The sequence below is a fragment of the Artibeus jamaicensis genome, unplaced genomic scaffold (assembly GCF_021234435.1).
Source record: "Artibeus jamaicensis isolate MK-2021 breed Jamaican fruit bat unplaced genomic scaffold, CSHL_Jam_final contig_373, whole genome shotgun sequence".
Taxonomy (NCBI): domain Eukaryota; kingdom Metazoa; phylum Chordata; class Mammalia; order Chiroptera; family Phyllostomidae; genus Artibeus; species Artibeus jamaicensis.
In genome coordinates, this window is record NW_026521807.1 from 3697100 (window position 1) to 3718671 (window position 21572).

The window sequence follows — 21572 nt, forward strand, 5'->3', positions numbered from 1 at the left end:
TGGCTATTGGCTATTAGGTTAGTAATACACATTTAAGGTTCTTTAATGTGTTCATGACTTGATAACTCATTTGTTTTTAGCACTTAGTAATATTCTGTTGCCTGGATGTACCACAGTTTATGAATTCATCTACTGTTGGTTGCTTCCAAGGTTTGGAAATTTTGTAAAGCTCTTGTCGATATCATACAGATACTTGTACATACATAAGTTTTAAACTCTTGGGTAAATACCAAGGGGCATGATTGCTGGATCATATGGCAAGAATATTTAATTTGGTAAGAAATTGCCAAATTGTTTTCCAAAGGAACTGTACCATTTTACATTCCCACAGCAGTGAGTAAGAATTCCTGTTGCTCTACATCCTCACTGACATTTGGTGTTGTCAGTGTTTTGGATTTTAGCCATAACCATAGATGTGTAATGGTATCTCATGGTTGTTTCAGTTTGCAATTTCCTAATGGCATATGACATTGAACACTTTTTCATGATACTTATTTGCCATCTGTATATCTTCTTTGGTGAAGTGTCTGTTCAGATCCTTTGTTCATTTTTTAACTGGGACGTTAAAAAATTGTTTAAAGAATCTTTTTTGCCCTGGCTGGTGTGGCTCAGTGGGTTGAGGGCCAGTGTGGAAACCAAAGGTTTTCTAGTTTGATTCCCCATCAGGGCACATGCCTGGGTTGCAGGTTAGGTCCCCAGTAGGAGGCGCATGAAAGGCAACCACATATTGATGTTTCTCTCCCTTTCTTTCTCCTTCCCCTCCCCTCTGTCTAAAAGTAAATAAATAAAATCTTAAAAAAAAATTTACACTTTATAACAGTCCTTTATCAGAAAAGTCTTTTGCAAATATCTTCTCCAAATCTATGCCTTGTCCTTTCATTTGCTTGAATACCTCTCACAGGGCAAAACTTCTTAATTTTAATAAAGTCCGATTTAACCAAATTTTCTTTCATAGGTTGTACCTTTGATGTTCTATCTAAAAAGTCATCATATTTCTTTCCTAATTATATTTGAGGAGCTTTATAGTTTTGCATTTAGGTCTGTGATCCATTTTGAATTAATATTTGTGTGAGTTTGGAGGTTGTACGGTCTGAGGATAAACTTTTTTTTGTTTGCATGTGGATTTCTAGTAGTTCTAGCATCATTTGTTGAAAAACCTGTCCACTCTCCATTGAATGGCCTTTGCTCCTTGCTAAAGATCAGTTAATTATATTTGTGTGGGTATTTTTTTGAGCATTGTATTCGATTCTATTGATGTAAGTCTTTGCCTTGGTAAAGAAGCATTTTTTTAAAGATTTTATTTATTTATCTTTAGAGGGGAATGGAAGGAGAGAGGGAGAGAAACATCAATGTACGGTTGCCTTTCATGTGTCGCCTGCTGAGAACTGGCTTGCAGGGAACCAGCCTGCAACCCCAGCATGTGCCCTGACTGGGAATCAAACCGTGATTGTCTGGTTCACAGGCTAAAGAAGCATTTTTAACTTATATTTTAATGATTATGCTATTACAGTTACCACAGTTTTTCCCCCTTTGCCTCACTTCACCCAGCAACCCCTACTCCCTCAGGCAATCCCCCCACCATTGTTCATTCCATGGGTCTTCTGTGTAAGTTCTTTGTGTACTCCATTTCCTGTACTGTATACTACATCCCCATGGCTATTCTCTAACTACCTATTTGCATTTCTTAATCCTCTCACTTCTTCAACCATTCTCCATACCCTCTTCCCATCTGGCAACCATAAAAATGTTCTCTGCATCAATGAATCTATCTCTGTTCTTCTTGTTTGCTTAGTTTAGTTTTTAGATTTATCAATAAGTATGGCAATAAATATTGCCATTTTATTGTTCATGGATTTGATCTTCTTTTTCTTAAGTAACTCCTCTTAACATTTCATATAATCAAGGTTTGATGATGGTGAACTCCTTTAGTTTTTTCTTGCCTAAGAAGCTCTTTATCTGTGCTTCGATTCTAAATGATAACTTTGCTGGATAGAGCAATCTTAGCTGTAAGTCTTTGCTTTTCATGATTTTGAATATTTCTTGGCAATCCCTTCTAGCCTACAAAGTCTCTTTAGAGAAATCAGCTGGCAGTCTTATGGGAACTCCCAAGTAGTTAACTAATTGCTTTTCTCTTGCTGTTTTTAAGATTCTCTCTTTATCTTTAACCTTTAGCATTTTAATAATAATGTGTCTTGAAGTGGGCCTCTTTGCACCCATCTTATTTGGAACTCCATGATTCCTTGACTTGCATGTTTATTTCTTTCATTATTTTTAGGGAAGTTTTCTTTCATTATTTTTTTCAGATAGATTTCCAGTCTTTTTTGCTCTTTTCTCCTTCTGATACCCCCATGATGCAAGTGTTGATTTCTTGAAGTTGTCCCTGATTCTCAGCTTCATCCACTCTACCCTGAGTTAGTGTATCCTTTGTTTCTGACTGGATCTTTTTTTTTATGCTATTGAGGTTCTCACTGAGTTCCTTGAGCATCCTTATAAACAGTGTTTTGAACTTCGCATCTGATAGATTGTTTATCTCCATTTCATTTAGCTCTTTTTCTGGAATTTTGATACGTTCTTTCATTTGGACCATGTTTGTCTCCTAGGTTTGGTAGCCTCCCTGTGTTTCTATGTATCCGGTAGAGCTGCTTTGACTCTGACTTGGTAGTGTGGCCTAATGTAGTAGGTACCCTGTAAGGTTCAGTTGCACGGTCTCCCCTTTCATCAAGCTGAGTACCTAGCTGTGCCCTTTGTGTGGGCTGATTACACCCTCCTCTTGTAGTTGAGCCTCAGTTGCTATATGAGATCAACAGGAGGAATTTATCCGGATCAATCAGGTGCAAGGACTGGCTGTGACTGCTGACCACTGGCCTCCGTCCTCCATGGAGGATAAGCTATGCAAAGGAAGGATCACAGTCCTCTGACGCGGTCTGTTCTATAGCTGTCCACTGGGTGCACTGGCCCTGGGGTTTCCTGGGTAAAATAGCCCAAGGTCAGCCTCCACCTGAGCCTTACCCGGGGCCACCCTTCCTGAGCTATAAAGCAGTCTGAAGTGACTGTGAACTTGTGCTAGCCAAGCTGCAAAATCTAGGCCAACTGCTGTGGTGCTGGGCCTGGGGCTCACTGAGACCAGCCCTCCCTCATTTGAGAGGATTTAGGAAGTTGTGAAGCACGAGCCAAGACCAGCCATTCATACGGAAAAGCTGCTTGGGTGGGCTCATAAATTGGGTGGGGTAGAGTCTCTGTGAATCTCCCAGGTGGGTCAAACAGTGTTAGGTTGATGGAGTCTCAGACATGGCACCAGCTTTCCAGCTCTGTGGCTGTGTGCAGGGAGTGTGTAGAAAAGGGACATTGGCCTCTGCTTGCCTTGATCACAGACAGTTCAGTTTCTCCAAATATGCTACTGGTGCCTTACAAGCTACTACCCCATTGCTGAAGTTAAGAGGGAGTGAGTCTGAGTAAGTCCACATGTGGGCTCTTTAAGAGCAACTGCTTGGGGCTTCAGAAGTTTCTTCCACCAACTCAATCCCCATTGGGTTTTGCAGCCCAAAGTTGTGGGGACTTAGGATCTAGGGCTGGGGACCTTGTTTGGGGATGGGACTTCTTTCTCCCGAGATGTCACTCCTGAATTTTTATCCATCACACATGGTTGTGGGATCAGTCTCTTCTGTGTCTGTGCCCCTCCTACCAGTCTGGATGGATGTGGTTTCTTTAATTCCATAGATGTCAGACTGCCCTTCAACTCAGTTTCTGATGGTTCTGAGTGATGGTTCTATATTTTAGTTGTAATATTGATGTGGTTGTGTGAAGAGGTGAGCCATATCTGCCTACAGCATCATCTTAACTGAAAATCCTCTGTAAAGAAACTTTAGAATCAGCTTGTCAGTAACCATGAAATAAGCAGCTGGGGTTTTGACTAAGATGGCATTGAATCTGTAGATCAAATTGGGAATAACAGACATTGTAACAACACTGACTCTTATCTATCCATGAACAAGGAATATATCTCCATTTATATAGTTATGTGATTTTTTGTTAGTATTATAGTTTGTTTCGTATAGATACTGTACCTAAATTTGTTTTATTTAATTTGTATCCTACCCTGGCTGATGTGGCTCAGTGGATTGAGTGTCAGACTGCGGAACAAAAGGATACCAGTTCAATACCCAGTCAGAGCACCTGCTTGGGTTTTGAGCCAGGTCTCCAGCTGGGTGTGTATGAGAGGCAACCAATCAATGTATCTCTCACACATCAGTGTTTCTTTCCCTTTCTTTGTCCCTTCCCTCCCCTCTCTAAAAATCAATAAATTAAATAAAAATTTAAACATTGTAATTTTTCTTTTTGTAAGTATAGTTTATTGATTATGCTATTACAGTTTCCCCATTTTTTGTCCCTTTTATCCTCCTCTACCTTGCATCATGCCCCCAGCATCCCCTCCTGTAGTTCACGTCTGTGGGTTGTACATAGAATTTCTTTGACTTCTACATTTTCTATACTGTTCTTTATTTCCCCCATCTATTTTGTACCTACCAGTTATTCTTATTCCTTGTACCTTTTCCTCCATTCTCCCCCTTCCCCCCTCCCCACTGGTAACCCTCCATGTGATCTGTATTTCTGTGCTTCTGTTCCAGTTCTAGTTGTTTGCTTAGTGTTTTTCTTTTTTAGGTTTGGTTGTTGATAGTTGTGAGTTTGTTGTCATTTTACTGTTAATAGTTTTGATCATCTTCTTTTTCTTTGGTAAGCCCCTTTAACATTTCATATAATAAGGGCTTGGTGATGATGCAGTCCTTTAACTTGACCTTATCTGGGAAGCACATTATCTGCCCATCCATTCTGAATGATAGCTTTGCTGGATAAAGTAATCTTAGATGTAGGTCCTTGTCTTTTCATGACTTTGAATACTTTTTTCCAGCACCTTTTGCCTGCAAGATTTGTTTTGAGAAATTAGCTGTTAGTCTTACGGGAATTCCTTTATAGGTAACTCTCTCCTTTTTTCGTGTTGCTTTTAAGAGTCTCTCATCTTTAATCTTGGGTAATGTAATGATGATGTGCCTTGGTGTGTTCCTCCTTGGGTCCAACTTCTTTGGGACTGTCTGTGCTTCCTGGAAGCCCTTCCTTTTTTTCATTCCCTGCCCCCTCTCCCTTCCCCTCCCCTTCTCTCCTTTTTTCTTCTTATTCTTTTTTTTTTTTTGTGGTATAACATGTAAGTAGTTTTTAATTTCTAATCCAGTTGTCCTTCACTGGTACATTGGAAAGCAGTTGACTTTTATATGTCAACCTTGTATCCTGCAACTTTGCTAGAATCACTTATTTTCAGGAGTTTTCTTTTTTCTTTTTCTTTTTTTCTTGTGTCAGTTCTTTCTAATTTTCTGTGCAGTGATGTCTCCTGCAAATAAAAGAGTATTATATCTTCTTTCCCAGTCTGTATACCTGTTTTTGTTTTTCTTTGCATTAGCTAGGCTTTCTAATACAGTGTTGAAAAGGAGTGGTCAGGGGGGACATCTGTCTTTTCATGTTCCCAACACGAAAGCTTCCACTTTCTAACCATTAAGTATGGTATTATCTGTGGGGTTTTTGTTAATGTTGTTTGTCAAGTTGAAGCAGTTCCTCTCTATTGTCAGTGTGCCTCTGCATTGGGATCACTAGTTTTTTCAAAACCTTCCACTCCTGGTATTTTTTGTACCTTGTCATGCCTGCAGTGTATTATTCTGATAGTTGTCTTTTGGGACACATCTTAGGTGAGTCAACACCATTGATTTATATTTCCTTAAAACAGTAGTAGTGATGACATGACCACATCACTATATATGCTTGCTTAAAAGTTTTCTTCAGTGTAACACACAAGGCCAAATTTGTCTATATTATCACTTCAGCTTATTTTGGCACATGTTAGCTGAAGCCCCTTACTTTTTATTTTAAGCACATGAAAGTAGCCAAACTACACATTAACTGTTTGATTCTTCTTTTTCTTAGCAGCTAGAAATAGGTAAATTAATTATTTCAATTCTGTTTTTTACTATTTTCAGAAACTGGTCTATAAGAAAGGTCAGATTTAGCAGAACACATGTGTCGGAATGCCCCCACTATCACCATCAGCACCTACACTATCAGCTTGCTGTTTGTTCCTTATTACATGAAGATTTTGGCTTCTGATAAAAGGCTAATACTTTGGTAGATGGCATAACTAATTACTTTTACAATGAATATTAAATCCTTTCTCAGAGTTTCATGGGACAAAGAAGAGTAAAAATAAGGGCATCGATACTTGGGGGAATCTCAAAGATAAATGTCATATGTGTAATGTCATTTGCCTAATACCAGCTTTGGGTAGAATTTCTCATTGGGTGAGAGAATGAATTTTTAATTATCTAGTGATCTTTAACATATATAGGTAGTAGAAAATGAAACTTGGCTTGGATCAGGATAAATCATTGTTTTTCCACACTGGAAAATGTTTCTTCTAGAAATCTTTGCAAATTAAATATGTAAGATCATGGAGGTTTAATATTGATTGTGAGCTCTAAAACAATAGTTATAGATGTAACATTACTTGCTTATTACTTCTTTTTAAGCTCAAACATTTTGGGTAAAGAAAAGAAATGGTGGTCGGGAAACAAATCAGATCTTCCCATTAAAAAATGCATTCTTGTTTTATGTAACCACATGCATCCATAATTCATGAGTTTCACTTCAGGAAAGTACACATGTGCCTTGACCGGATGGGTCAGTTGGTTGCAGCATCATCCTGTACAACCCATGAGGGTCCGGGTTCAATCCCAGGTCAGAGCACATATGAGAGGCAACTGACTGATGTTTGTCTCTCACATCTGTGTTTTTCTCTCTTCTCTCCCATCCTCTCTCTCTAAAATTAATAAATGTTTATATTCTTGGTTGACGATTTTTTAAAAAGGGAAAAATTAAAAGAAAGTACTCCTGGAATACATGCTTTTAAGCTGTAGTTTATGGAAATTGATCAGAACTTTTTCAGTTATTTTGCTCATGGTAGCTTCTTTTAATACTACCTACTTCCTTTAGGCTCTGTTATGTGCCCTCACTAATCATTGTCTGTTCTTATCTTTCTAAAAAAATACTTTGTTATGGAAATCTTTTATTGCTTTTTTGAAGCATAATATGTACATAACATACATACAGAAAAGTGTATTGCTCCTAATTATATAACATGAAGAATTTTCACAAGATGAATATACCTATGTGGGTACCAGCACCTAGACTGATGAACAGAATGTTACCATGCACCCGCTTTGGGTTGCCGTCTGTCACCATCCAGTAAATAATCCCCACCACAACTTAACTTTTCCTGAGTTTAGTTTGATTCATCTTGGAGATGATTAGATTTCATTAAGATACTATTTCAGGAAAGTTCGTGGTTGCTGTATTTTTTGAGTCTGGTATGTTTTGGGAATGCTTATGTGTTGCCTTTATACATAAAGGACAATTTGGTTGGATGATGCTGTTATATTTCCTCTTCATCTAAATTTTGGAGACATTACCACATTCTTACCACACTGTCTTGTAGCATTGAATGTTGCAATAGGCCTGAAGTAACCTCTCCCAATCCACACCCCCTTATGAGACTTGATTTTTTTTTTGCTTGGATATCCATAAAAAAAATCTTTCTTTACTCTAGAAATCCAGTAACTTTACCACTTGATCACTGTGTATGGGGGTTTACTGAAAATTTATGTACACTTTAGTCTGAAGATTCAAGTAATCCTTTAGATTTTGATATAATCATCCAAGGCAAACGTAGCAGTAAACTGCCATTAGAATTTATATTGTCCAGAACAAGTTGGTGGAAAGAAAGAAAGAGGTACCAGAAAAAAGAATAATGGAGAATTGAATTTGAAAAAGACAGCAGACAAATGGAAGAAAGGTTAGACAACTTAAAGTTGATTCAGGAACCCAGGAAAAAATTTTAACTTTTATGCAGATAAATGTTAACTATAAGTTGAGAAATCTAATGTTAATTAAAATGATTCATGTATAGTGCTGGAAGTACTTTTTTTCCCCCCAACTGCTGGCTATACTGGTTAAACTAATGTGTAATATGTAAATTACTGACCTAGTGGTTGTTGGTTTTATTTTTAAGGTCCATTATTTGAGTTAGAATATAGAATATAGCAGCTTCAAGTATTTCATACTAAAATTGGTTAAGGCAGAAACCCCCAAATGAAACATTTTTTAGTTTAGAGATTTTATTCTCCCATCCAAGTACTAATCAGGCCCGACCCTGCTTAGCTTCCGAGATCAGAGGAGATCAGGCGTGTTCAGGGTGGTATGGCCGTAGACTAAAGGTTTTATTCTGTTTTACAGAATAAACATCTTTAATTGGGAGTAAATACAAAAAATAAAATATTTTGTTTAGCCCTGGCTGATGTGGCTCAGTGAATTTGAGTGCTGGCCTACAAACTAAAGGGTCTCGAGTTCGATCCCTAGTCAGGGCACATGCCTGGGATTCAGTCCAGGTTCCTAGTAGGGGGCACACGAGAGGCAACCACACATTTATGTTTCTCTCTCTCTCTCTTTGTCCTTCCCTTTTCCTCTCCCCCAAAACAAATAAATGTTTAAAAAATTTTTTGTTTAATGTGTCATTCTTTGGAATGACCCAGATTACTAATATACTGGGAGAACACTCTTCTTTTTCCTGTTACCAATAAAAAGAAATGTGAAACATCATAATGAAATTACTATTAATTTTCTTACCAGAAGAGAGAAAAATTACATGATGAAGAAGAAAGAAAAAGTGCCTGGGTTAGCCAAGAAAGACAGAGAACACTGGATAGACTTCGAACTTTTAAACAGGTAATATAAGTAAGATCATTGTATTGTTTTTCATTACTACATACACACTCCTATTGTAAATTTATTTGTATGTGAAAAACTGAGTTTTTCTCTTGTTATTTAGAAAATAATGATATCAGTCCTTTTATGTTTTTAAATTAGTGGTTTGATTACACAGCTACCTTTCCTCTGGTTGTTTTCAGAATTAATATTCTTGTGACCCTTGGCCTACCACTTCAGCGTAGTAGTATAAGGGGAATGAATGGTCAAGGACTCTGGGAGCCTGGATTCCTCTTCAGTTTTATAAAATAATTAGTTTACAACCAACTCCATTTCAAGCATTACCTCTGGTAATAATCTACACAAATGACCAGTGACAGAAATGGAGGGTGGGTCAGCATACCTGAGAAATACCTCAGCAGTTTCCTTACGAGGCTAACCCATGACTCTGGACACTGATATCATAGCAGCTAAATATTTCCTTTCTGGGTGATTTTAGTTATTAAGGAGCTCAAGAGCCTTACTTCCACTGTCTGTGGTGAGGGATCATCGTAGAGGTGAAGGAAGCTTTTGATAAAGTCCTCTTAGTATTATAGTAAAAGGAGGGGGCATAGATGGACTAGCCCTTAATATAAGGATAAGCCTTGAGTTAAGTAAATGCATTAACTCAATGCATTTCACTATAGTAAAAATATAGCATTAGAGTCCTGTATGTCAGTTACTATTCCAAAAAACTTTATCTGTAAGCAGTTGGAAATATATTTAAGAAACTAATAATAATAGTTCCTTAGCTTTATGCATATGTGTGTGTATGTTTGACATCATTTATGTTGCATAATTTACATGGCTATTATATTTTCATCTAAATGCATACTTTTATGCAGTAAAGACCTTTTTTTAATCATGGTAATTTTGAATAGTTGCTTAAGTCAATAAAAGAATACAAGACCTTGATAAAGAACTTGATAATAAGCAAACAATATTTTGGTGATAACTGTTTGAAAAGTACTCTGGTTTTCTGTATATATTAAAGAATTTTTCCTGAAAATTACAAAATCTCCAAATAACATCTCGCATTCAAGGGAGAAAATAGCCATTTATTCATAAATTGTTTTAATACAATTTTTAAAAAGATTTTATTTATTTATCTTTAGAGGGGAAGGGAAGGAGAGAGGGAGAGAAATATCAATCAATGTATGGTTGCCTCTCATACATCCCCTGCTGGGAACTGGCCTGCAACCCAGGTATGTGCCCTGACTGGGAATTGAACTGCGATCTTCTTATTCGCAGGCCCAAGTTCATTCCACTGAGCTGCACCAGCCAGGGCAAATTATTTTAATATAATTTAACCAGTTATGGTAACTTCTGATCTTTTAGAGGCACCCAGGTCAAGTTATACTTAAATCAACCAGATTGCGACTGGCTCATGCAAGAAGAAGGAGTGCCACCAGTCCTGTGCCCTGCGAGGACCAATGTGACTCTGTACCAGGAGCGCTGCAAGTAGAAGAGAAAAGTGCAGAGGTAGAGGAAGGAAGAGGCAAGCTTGGGTCATCACAGAAAACAGAAGCCCAAAGCCTCGTACAGCTCAAAGATACTTCATTAGTACAACTTGAAGACACTTCATTACCTCTCGGTGGTGTTACCTCGGAACTGTCTCCCACTGTTTCTCTTTCACTTTTGAATAATAATGACCTTGAACCAGGTTCTGGTACCACAGATCCACTCCCACCACCTCTTCCTCCAACACCACCTCCCCCACCACCACCTCCTCCCCCTCCACCACCACCACCACCTCTGCCTGTTGCTAAGGACAGTATCCCAGAGACACTGGAGAAAGGTCTGCCTGGAATGGAGGGGACTGAGAAGAGGATCCCTAAGTCTGCAAGTGCCCCTTCAGCACACCTCTTTGATAGTAGCCAGCTGGTCAGTGCCAGGAAGAAGCTCAAAAAGACTGCTGAAGGTTTGCAGAGAAGGAGAGGTAAGTTACAAAGTGATTTCATGTTCATCTGTTGAATAAAGTGAAACATAATCAAAAGATATTTTATTTCATAGGATCTTACAAAGCTTAAAATACTCTTTTTTTTTTTGGACATTATTTGATAGCAGATAGATTGTCAGGGTCACAGTAAGGCAGAATTCTTACCAACCTGCATCAGTAAATGTGTACAAACACAGAAATGTGTACCTTTAGCTGTTACGGATATTTTTTAAAATACATCTTCTGAAGTGATTCTTGATGTATTTGGTAATACTTAGTATGTGGCTCCTTGTGTGAAGAAAGTCTGATTTTAAACGTTGGAAAGACAAAATAGGTATTCACATCACAAAGCTTAAGCCATCTGGTCAGAACCGTCACATCAGGATGACATGGGCAGGACGATGTAACATTTGCTCACGTGTTCATTGAGGACCTTGGCACACTTCGTATAAAGAAGCAAAGAAGAACAGGGAGTAGTATGTACAATTTCTTGCACATCATGTATGCCTAAAAGCTATTTTTGAAAAGAACAGAATAATCCTGTTCTTAAGGAGCTTTAGCTTGCTTGCATAAGGAGAACATATAAAACATTTTGTGTGTTACATTTTAATCTGAGAGACCATGCTATAAAATATTTTTACTATAACCCAAGTAGAATTTCATGTATAAAGCAACTAAATGAAAACAAGTCACTATAATAAACCAAAATCAAAAGTTTTCAAATTGAATGTGTTAACTCAGTCACTGTCCGAATTTAGATTGGGCTGTTGCTTTACAGAAACATTTGGAGGCCTCACCCATGCTAATGCCAAATAATACCTGACATGGAATTTGAGTCTTGGAGTTTCTTTTTATAAGCATAATAGATCTCCTGTGCTTTGGCAATCTTTTCTGTTCACACTTCTTCGTGGCCCATTTTATAGATGGTTTTTCCAATGTCATGGGCTATCACAATCCAAAGTCTGGAGGTTATACTGTAATTTAAGTGCAATCCTAACTATAATTGTTCTTTTCCTTTTTCTAAAGTGAGCTCACCTATGGATGAGGTGCTAGCTTCCTTGAAACGTGGTAGTTTTCATCTGAAAAAGGTTGAACAGCGAACTCTGCCTCCTTTTCCTGATGAAGATGATAGTAATAATATCTTGGCACAAATAAGGAAGGGGGTAAAATTGAAGAAGGTGCAGAAGGAAGTTTTGAGAGAATCCTTCACGCTGCTGCCTGACACAGACCCTTTAACACGGAGCATCCATGAAGCTCTTCGAAGAATCAAAGAAGCATCCCCTGAGTCAGAGGATGAAGAGGAGACTTTGCCTTGCACAGAATGGGAAAACTAACAAGTAAATGGTCTTTCTTCAGTAGCATTTGATAACACAGCTTTTATATTGTATAATGATTGTCTGTTATATTTTATTGAGTCTGAGGTTTATTAATAACTATACAGTTTAATTGTTAAGTCATAAATTTTTAAACTTCATATTTTACTTCTATAGTTTCTAGAAACTTAATGGAAAAGCACTTTTCAAAGATACTGCTATGTAAATGCTGTTTTTTATATCCAGTTCACTAAAATTCTGCAGTATAGCTTTATCCCAAGTAAAGAAGATAGTGTTATTTGAATAACAGAATATCTTATTCTAGCTTTAAAACACAGAAAAGGCTTTTTCTAATTGAAGTATTTTGATTACAAACTTATACGTATTGAATTTCAATGTCTTAATAGCTGCCCACAAAGGAATTTTTAAAGATCAGTGTAGAAAAATAATTGTATTATCTGATTATTTAGCTCAAAACCTTTAAGATAGGTTTATCACTTTAAGACTTACTATAGTTATTGCATTATTTAGTTACAATTGCAGTTAACATAAATATAAAAATTATATGTATATATACACACACACACATATCTTACTGAGTACCCCAGTTGGGTACTGGTTACACATTTGGCATTCTCGTAAGGTAATAGAGAGTTATACTGCAGTACATTGTAATAAGCTAATTATATAAATTAAAGAGTATATAGCTTTACAACCTTCACCAAAAGGTGGAAGACTCAGTGCTGGAGGGAGTAAGGAAAGGAGTAATAAACTTATTCCTTAGCACAGTTATTCTTAAACATGCTTAGGATTACCTGGAAAGCTTATTAAAAGTGTAGATTCCTGGCCTTCACTCCCCAGGATTCTGACCAAATAGAACTGATGTATATGCAGGAATACATCTGTATTTTGAAGACTTAATACAAAAAACATAACTGTCATTAATTTTTATATTGATTACACGTTCAAATACACTATTTTGGACATAAAACATTACTAAAAGTACTTTTATGTGTTTGGACATGGGTCCATCAAGAGAATGTTCCTCTCCTACACTCCTAATCTCACCTCTCCCCAGCAGCATCTGCAAAGATCAGTAGTTTAACAAAATGGGTGAAAACAATCATATTCCTCTTGGGAAGTAGAGGCTTTTGGTGGGTGTCCTTTTCCCCAAGAGCCTTATTTATAGAGGTCCTAATTAACAGTCACTCTGTAGGACTTACTCTTTTTAGATCCTCAGATAATTTCAAAGCATTTGTGCTTGTACATATGTGCACTGAGCTTTGCAGAGGGATGTAAATGTATCAGTGTGTCTACTTTGTGTGTTTCTGGACAGACCACCCAGCTGTCTGACTGGGAATTGCCTTCACATAGACGAGTTTGTTTAGTCCTTTTATTACAGTCGCCTGCAGTGGCCCAGTCCCAGTACATGGCCTTCCAGCAGCTCAGGCCAGTCCATTCTCGTTTGTCTTCCTCTGTCCCACCAGATCCTGCTCAAACACAGACACTGCAGCAGTAGTTCTTATATTCAAGTGGCTGGGCTGTTATTTGTAGCTTTGGCTACTAATTTAGCTTTATATCAGATGTTAAGAATATGTTCGTGATAAGTACTAATTTGAAAATTGTCTAAATCTTTTCTTTATTTGACTGAATATTTTTTATGGCTGGTGTATGTGGTATAATATTAAGAGGAACAGTGAGACACTTCCAGACAATCAGTAGACAGGTGCACTCCACACGCATGGAGCAGGCGGAGGTGAAGGCGCGGTATTTCACTGCCTGTTGTGTGCCCCCAGGAACCCTTTTTAAAGGTTCCGGACTTTAGATACTTTCCTGCAGATAGCTTAGAAGGCTGTAATTTGTACTTCCTACTTTAATTAGCATCATTCTTAGAGATTTTAAATCATTAATGTAATTCATACTTCTTTGAAGAGCTAATTTCTCAAAACTTCATGAAGTAAAACAAGAAGATCCCCCATTCTACTCTTTTCATAGGTAACTATAGGTAATAGTGTCCTCGAAGGGCATTTCTAAACATAAGGGAATTGGCAGATTATATAGACTTTTTACTGAGTTTCTATTTTGTTTCCTGTGGGGTCCTTAAACTTATGAAGTCATTATAATGACGTTGTCCAATAGAAATACGTAGTGAGCCACAGATAGGAATTTAGAAGTTCTAATAGTCATATTTAAAAAAGGTAAAAAGGAATGGGTGAAATGGATTTTACTAATACTTTACATGATATATTCAAAAACAGTATCTTTCAATATGTTTTCAGTTTAAAAAATTTATGATGTAATTTACATTCTTTTGTACTGAGTCTTCAAAATCTACCTTGTATTGTACACTTACTAGTATAAATTACAATGTAGTACACCTCAATTTGGATGCTAAATATGCAGTGGTTAAAGTGAAATGTACTATCAAAAGAAAATTATATTTAGTGGACAAATATTTTACACTACTTCAGATTTTAATTTAAATAAAATTAGAAATTCAGCTTCTTAGTCACACTGCCACATTTTTAAGTGCTTAGTAGCCACACTTAGATAGTTACAGTATTGGATAATGCAAAACTATTCAATAAGTTAGTATTGGGTTGGCCAAAAAGGTCAATTGGTTTCTTCCCATAGTATGGCTCTTGTAGCACTTAGTTATCTTTAACTTAATTCAAAGCAATTTTGTTAAATTGTATTGTGACTGCTGTCATATCAGGATGCATCTATTTAAAAAACTTAAAATTGGTAAATTTTGTGTAGCCATTTTAATATTGAAGATGGAAGAAAATATGCAACATTTTCAGTATATTATGCTTCCTTATTTCAAGAAAGGTAAAAAGCAACTGTAAAGGCAAAAAAAGATTTGTACAGTGTGTGGAGAAGGTGCTGTGACTGAACACGTCAAAAGTGGTTTTTGAAGTTACGTGCTGGAGATTTCTCCCTGGACAATGCACCATGGTGCGTTGAAGCTGATGGTGATCAGATTGAGACATTTATTGAGAACAGTCAATGTTATACCACATAGAAGACATCTGACGTATTCAAAATATCCAAATCAAAAAAAATTATTAGTGAAAATGAAGAATGTGTCCTTTATTTTATAGAAAAAAGTAAACAGACTCTTTGGTCAGCCCAGTACTTTATTCCTGTGCATTGTCAGCTTTCATCTGATAAGTGGACCTTTTATATAAATGTTCTGTGCCATAGGTAAGCACATAGATCTCAAACACAACTATTTTGAATTTTTTAAAGTCCTCGTAAACACCCATTTAAAAACTAGTATTAATTCTATAAGTGTCAGTATAACAGAAATTGCTCCCTAGTGATTTTTAAAGATGTCACTTAATAGTTATTATGCTGGCAGTTTATGAGGCAACTATTTTTAGCTTATATTTTTCTTTGACATAAATGTTAGGATAAAAGGAATAAAAATGAAAATAATGTACAACCTTTTAACAGAGATCAATATCCATATGTAAAGTTTTAATTTTTATTGCTTTTTGAATACAAGCATATCTTTTTTTTTTTTTAAGAGTCTCGTATACTGGCTGTATAAATGGCCGCTTATAAGGAAAAAATATCAGTGTTCATTCTGGATATTACAAAAGTATGAGAAAGCATATATACACACTTTCCTTTAATAGGTTGTCCTTTCATAATATACTTTATTTTGTTTGTAAACAGGTGACTCAACAGAAAGAAAAATATCTGCAGTTGAAGATCGATTCATATTCTTTTGGAAAACAAATTTTAAGCACTTTGGTCTACAATTGGATTCCATTAGATCCAAAATGTATTGGCTCAGTGGTGTGAAAAAAAAAGGAAGCACAATTGGCAAGTTACCACTTTTCCAGTCATTCCAGTAGATGTTGGAATGTTAGATGTGGATGCCCCTGACTACAGTGAAGAAAAGGCCTTTCAAGGAGATTCTTGGGTTGTTGTTTTTTTTAAAACCACCTTCCCCTCCTGTCCACCCACTTACATACTTGTAGTGGCCAGTAAAGCTAGTGGTCATTATGAGTTGGAAGAACACTGGTTGACAGAGGTCTACTGTGAGCTGTATCGGGACTGCAGTGAGTAGTCAGTCATCCGCTTGAAAATTACAGAGCTCCTTCCCTGTCAGCTTATATAAGTAAGTAGTGTGACACTCTGAAAAAGAAGTTCATCTTGATAGCTATAGGACAGGAATTGAAAGAAAATCAGAGAGAAATATATCTGATGAAAATTTCCACATTATTCATCTCCAAAGGAATTTTCATAAAGATGTTAAACAACATCTGGAAAGATATATAACTATGGAGATACATCTGTTAATGTATTTACCGCAATATGATACATTTAACATGGCATATTTTTAGAAGACCACACACTCTTATACTTTGTAAGTTTTCAAAGAAAAAATTCCCATGCTTTTAAATAGCTCTTCATAATTGTGAATTTATAATAGTTTGAATTTTGTGTGCAGCTTTGTTTATGAGAAGCAATAAATATTTCAAATTATTTTTAGTCTTTTTGTTTGAACTATTGCTTGATTACTATAATTCAACATGACTTTCCTATTGAGAATCAAAAATCACGATTCTATAATAGGGATGCAGATCTTAAGTCTCTTTATCATGCACCATTTAAGTTTTTATTTTTATGCTCCACAGTGAAAAGATGTGTGCTCATTGTTCCACAGATATGCAAAGAAAGTAGATAGAAAAGTCTCCTTAGCTGGCATTTTACTGTCTTTACATGCTTTGAGTGGAATTGTGGGAAAGAGCCTTCATCACTAAACTTTTAAACAGTAACTCTAGGTGCTGATTTTGTGGTAATGGGAGTCCTGAAGGCCCAGTTCTATGAATGGAACCGTTAATGAATTCTCAGCTGGACTGCTGTGGGCTCGAATGAAGGTAGATATGTTGGGCTCACTTGACAGTACTCGGTAGAGTATAGTTCTTCACACAGCTCTTGGCCTTGTGTGAAGGGAGTTAAGGACTTAAGTACCAAAAAGAACTTTTATTTCTTATGAGACAATAATTCTCTGGCCTAGACTCAGAAAGCAGTCTCAGTGCAAAAGCCCCCAATGAATTGGTCTATTGCAGAGTAAAAAAGAAATGCATACATCTTTGTCATTTTAAAGAGTTATTTTCTTCAAAATAATTATAGAGGAAATTTTCCAGCTAATTATATAAAACAAAGTCTCTGCTTAAATGTTGGTAATACTTTTATTGATAAGACTGGGAGCTTTTGCACGGCATTTTCACAATACATTGGTTTATTCTAACACTATTCTCACGTCTGTGAAGATTAAAAATACAGATATAATATATAAAACTAATCATCCCATAATGGGGAATGGAGGCAGGTATTTTTTTCTGTATACCATCATCAGTAAAGCATTTAAGCATGTTTTTTAATCCAAAGAATGGTTGATTTGATTGTTAATGTAGTTAAAAAAATGTTTAGTACATTTGTAAACCTTAAAAATATCATGTATCAATTTTATGCCTTTGGATGCTTGTTCACAACATGTTTTGTTTTGTTTTTCCTTCAGTGACATTTAGAAAACACTGGATGATATAGTGTTAAATTAATAGCAAAAGCACTAGAACTCTCATGTATCTAGAGGGAATTGCTACTCATTTATGTAGTGCTGCTGCTGGGATTCCTCTAAAAGATAGGCAGGCTTACTTCTAAAAATGTCCTGCAGTCGGTCTTCCTGAGCCATGGTATAATAAGTCTCTAGCAAGTAATGGAGGGTGGGTAGACACTCCACTAGTCCTTGTAGGGGTGTGCCCACAGCTCTTAGCACGTCCCACTGTGGTACTTGGTGGGGGTTATCTCACACTTGCAGATGAGTGGGTTAAAGCAGCCAGCTGTGCTTATTTATTCTCTGGTAAACAGCTTTGTCTGGCACATTCACTTCCCTTCAAGATTCAGATGCCTACTTCCACAAAATTGCATGTTACCACAGGTCATCAACCTTGAGTTCTCACAAATTGTATTAAAATTTAAAATAACTATGGTTGAGTTATCCATCAAGATGAGATGACCAGTGGAATCCTCATTTTAATTTTAAAGTAGTTTCAGAACTCAACAAGAATTACGTTGGCATAGTTAAATTCTTTCTTTTTTCTTGCCCTTGATCAGATGAGCATCTTTGGCCTTAGTATTGCATTTGTATGTATTCAGTTATGATGGCATTTACAGATGGTATCAGTTCCAAAGTTGTCTGTACTATTTGTATGGTTTTAAATAATTGACAGTTATATTTCTGATAAGGTATCATTTCCATTTTAAGAATCCACAAGCAGCTGTTTGCTTGTGCCTAACTCTATTTATAATTAATTTACCAATCTAGTCTTGACTGCACCATATTTAAAAATACGGAAACAAGTAGATGATGATTGGGAGATGTTTTGAGGTTAATGTTACTGCTCACTTGAATGTCAATTTTAAATATTTCTTCTAATGCAACTAAAATTATGTATATATAACCAATGTGGCATGTATAAAAAAGGTATTACTAATGGTTTAAAATCCTAATGGTACTGTAGTATGGCAGTATGAGGAAATGCCTGGCTCAAGAGGATTTTTAAAAGATAAGCACTTGTCTTGCTTGTTTGGTGTACATTTTATAGGCTTACTGAGTTTGTGAGCAGCATAAAAACAATCATTCCTTAATTTGTCATTGTGAAACTGAAACATTTCTATAAAATGCAATTTTCAAATCCATTTTCAGATAGACTCTTCGACACAGCTGTGACAGGTGATCAGGTGGACTATTTCCACAGTGGGAATGTGGGGCTTTTCTTACATGAAACCATAGAAAGTTTTCAGCACTTTTACATATAATGAGAGGGGGGAAGTTCTTGTTTTTCCAAAGCTGAATTTGGTGGCAATATCTGGTAACATAAGGTGTGGCCACCTCTGTAAAGCATGCTGTGGCCGCAGCAGATGTGAAGAATCAAACTCTGGTTATCAGTGGAACAGAAATAAATGGGGCGCATCCTCTGTGTTTGCATGGGACCAGTATACAATGAATACAATTTAATTTTATACATTCCCTAAGACTCCAGTTTTTTAATTACATTCACTGAGTATGTATATATATTTAAGTCAATGCTTTTAGCCTAAGGAAAGTTTTTTCTTTCACTAAATGTAAGGGGTTTTTCTTTAATCTTTATAATTTCATTATTATGTACTCAACATCAGATTTCAACCTGTAAAGTACTAATGGGTCCTTAAAGGCCTTATCAGGGAGTTGAAATTTCCTATACTTCACCAGATTACTTGTAAAAAATCTTTTTTGAACAGTTGTAAAACATTAAAAAACTGTGTCAGACTCATTGCTAACATGCAGCCATTTGATAGTGAAAGCAGAAACCTTAAGTTTTGCCTAATTCTTGCACTGAATTTAATTAATATAAATGTGCATTTTGAACAGATTTTATTCCCCATTTATTGCTTCGCATAGCAGAACTATGCTTAGGGTGAGAGGGACCGACTGGCAAAATTTATTTCCGATGGAAGAGAGGTAGAAAGGAGAAGCACCTTACTGTCAGAGCATGTTGCATTTACTTAGTGCTACTGAACCACGCAGTAGTTATTTCTGAACTTTGCTGCAAAGTGCTCTTTAGTTAAAGCACATTAAAAAAAAATCTCTGTTTAATTGCTTTGTAAAATGAAGCAACGGTATTTTTATCTTATAAATATAGTCTAATTTAAAAGTTTTTCCTAAAAAAATGAGTTTATAATGCTGCCTAAACTATCATGTATGTAAACAGATTTTTTAAAGGTGAGAGGGAGCCTGGATTCTGTGTGTGCCTGTGTATGTGTGTTAAATGTGTGCTCATTGGGTTATTTCAAAGATGTGTTCATTCTGAAAATTTCCCTTTGCCCACAGTAAGTGTACAGCTTGGTATTTGAGGAATTTAATTGAATTCCAAAGTTATAAATATTTCTCCCCTTCATACATTTCTTACGACACTGTAAGGTGCATGTACAGAAAATACCTCTGAGATTGACGTATTGAAATATCAATGTTATTTCACACTGAATCTCAAAGCAATCACTTGTTTTGAGTGTTAGGGGAAAGTTTTGGGGTTTTTTTTAAAGTCAGGTGTAACTAAGAGTGGCTCATTTGGGGGAGTTGAGGCAGGACCAAGGAGAAAGTGATAATGTAGACGTGTACAGAAGGCATAGGTGTTGGTTGTAGAGTTCAGTTTCAACAAGGGGAGTTTGGGGCTTTTTTTTTAAACTTGCATGATTAATGGTTAACTATCAAAGAGTGTAACAAGTTATTCTAGCTTTTCCCAACACTAATTATATTGGTTTTGAGTATCCATACAATCACAAGATGGCATTTTCCCTTTACTTAAGAACCAAAGGGAGTAGACAGTACAACCCATACAGTGACTTCAACTTGGGTGGACTCCCCACAGTCTCATTGATTCTCTCATTTGTACTGTATGTATTGCCAATGTTGAAACCATAATATATAGTTTATAAAAAATTGAAGGCCACACATCGTTTTGCATGAATAAAAGCCCATTAGGGCTAATGAAACTGATATGTTTTTTATCCTTCCTGGACAAATGAAAATTTTAATGGCAAACCAGTTCTAGCTTTGTGCAATATTACAATGGTAGAAGCAAAACACTAGCACATTGTGCTTGGCTTTCAAGGATGGCTTTAACACTGTTACATTACATGGGCAGTGTGCACAGTGTATTGTAAATGCCAACTCTTGCAAATTTACAATACTTAAATATGCTCAATTAGCATTCTGAAGTATTAAAAGTTCAAAGAAAAAACTAAGCAAGCATTTATAGCAATACTCTGATATCTCCAATAATTGTTTTGACTGTTGCCTTTTGCTCTTTAGTGCAACTTTTCTGCATTGTAATTATCATATTGCTTTGTATTTCATGTTTTTTACACTTGTGACTTCAGAGTTAAGTACTTGTACACCAAGTATTGCAATCATCTTTCTCTTCCTGTACATGCTATGTAACAACATACAGTTTTGGTGCTTAACAATATTCTGGTTTTTCTTTAATAAAAGATATTTATTGAGTTAACCTCCTTTTGTTTGTTTAACATGGATGGTAGATGCTATCACTTCATTTCAAATAGAAGGCGCCTGGCAAGTTGGACACTTGTTACATTGCACAGGATTCAGAGACTCTTTGCCCTGGTACTTCGGGCTCTTCCCAACCATTATTTATACTAAAATACTTTAATGGCAGCTTTATTTGTGCTAGTAACAGCCTTATTCATGTCATCTGTGTTCACTATGTACAAACTTTGGAAATACTGACTTCCAAAATCAGAAGGTTTAGTTTTATGCTTAAACATAGGACTGGCTCAGCTGGATCCCTACAGATGCTCTCACACACTGCTGACTTGATGAAGCTCACACACAAGGGCACCTGTCCAGAGGACACATCCTTTAGTGGATTTGGGTCCCAGATGTTGCCAAACCCTCCTTTTTTTCC

The 21572-nt window shown here is 36.4% G+C and overlaps 1 protein-coding gene across 2 annotated transcripts in view; it reads left to right on the forward strand.

Moving 5' to 3' along the window:
* JMY (junction mediating and regulatory protein, p53 cofactor) overlaps positions 1-16593 on the forward strand; it is a 97590-nt gene extending 80997 nt beyond the window's left edge. Inside the window, exons 8-12 of one of the 2 annotated variants that reach the window (XM_053664442.1) lie at positions 8722-8817; positions 9951-10040; positions 10174-10774; positions 11801-12111; positions 15772-16593. In XM_053664442.1, the coding sequence (XP_053520417.1) occupies positions 8722-8817; positions 9951-10040; positions 10174-10774; positions 11801-12108 (1095 nt within the window). In that variant the 3' untranslated portion in view covers positions 12109-12111; positions 15772-16593. The remainder of the gene's footprint in view (positions 1-8721; positions 8818-9950; positions 10041-10173; positions 10775-11800; positions 12112-15771) is intronic. The other variant, XM_037130775.2, reaches the window with a different exon arrangement.
* Positions 16594-21572: the final 4979 nt, after the last annotated feature.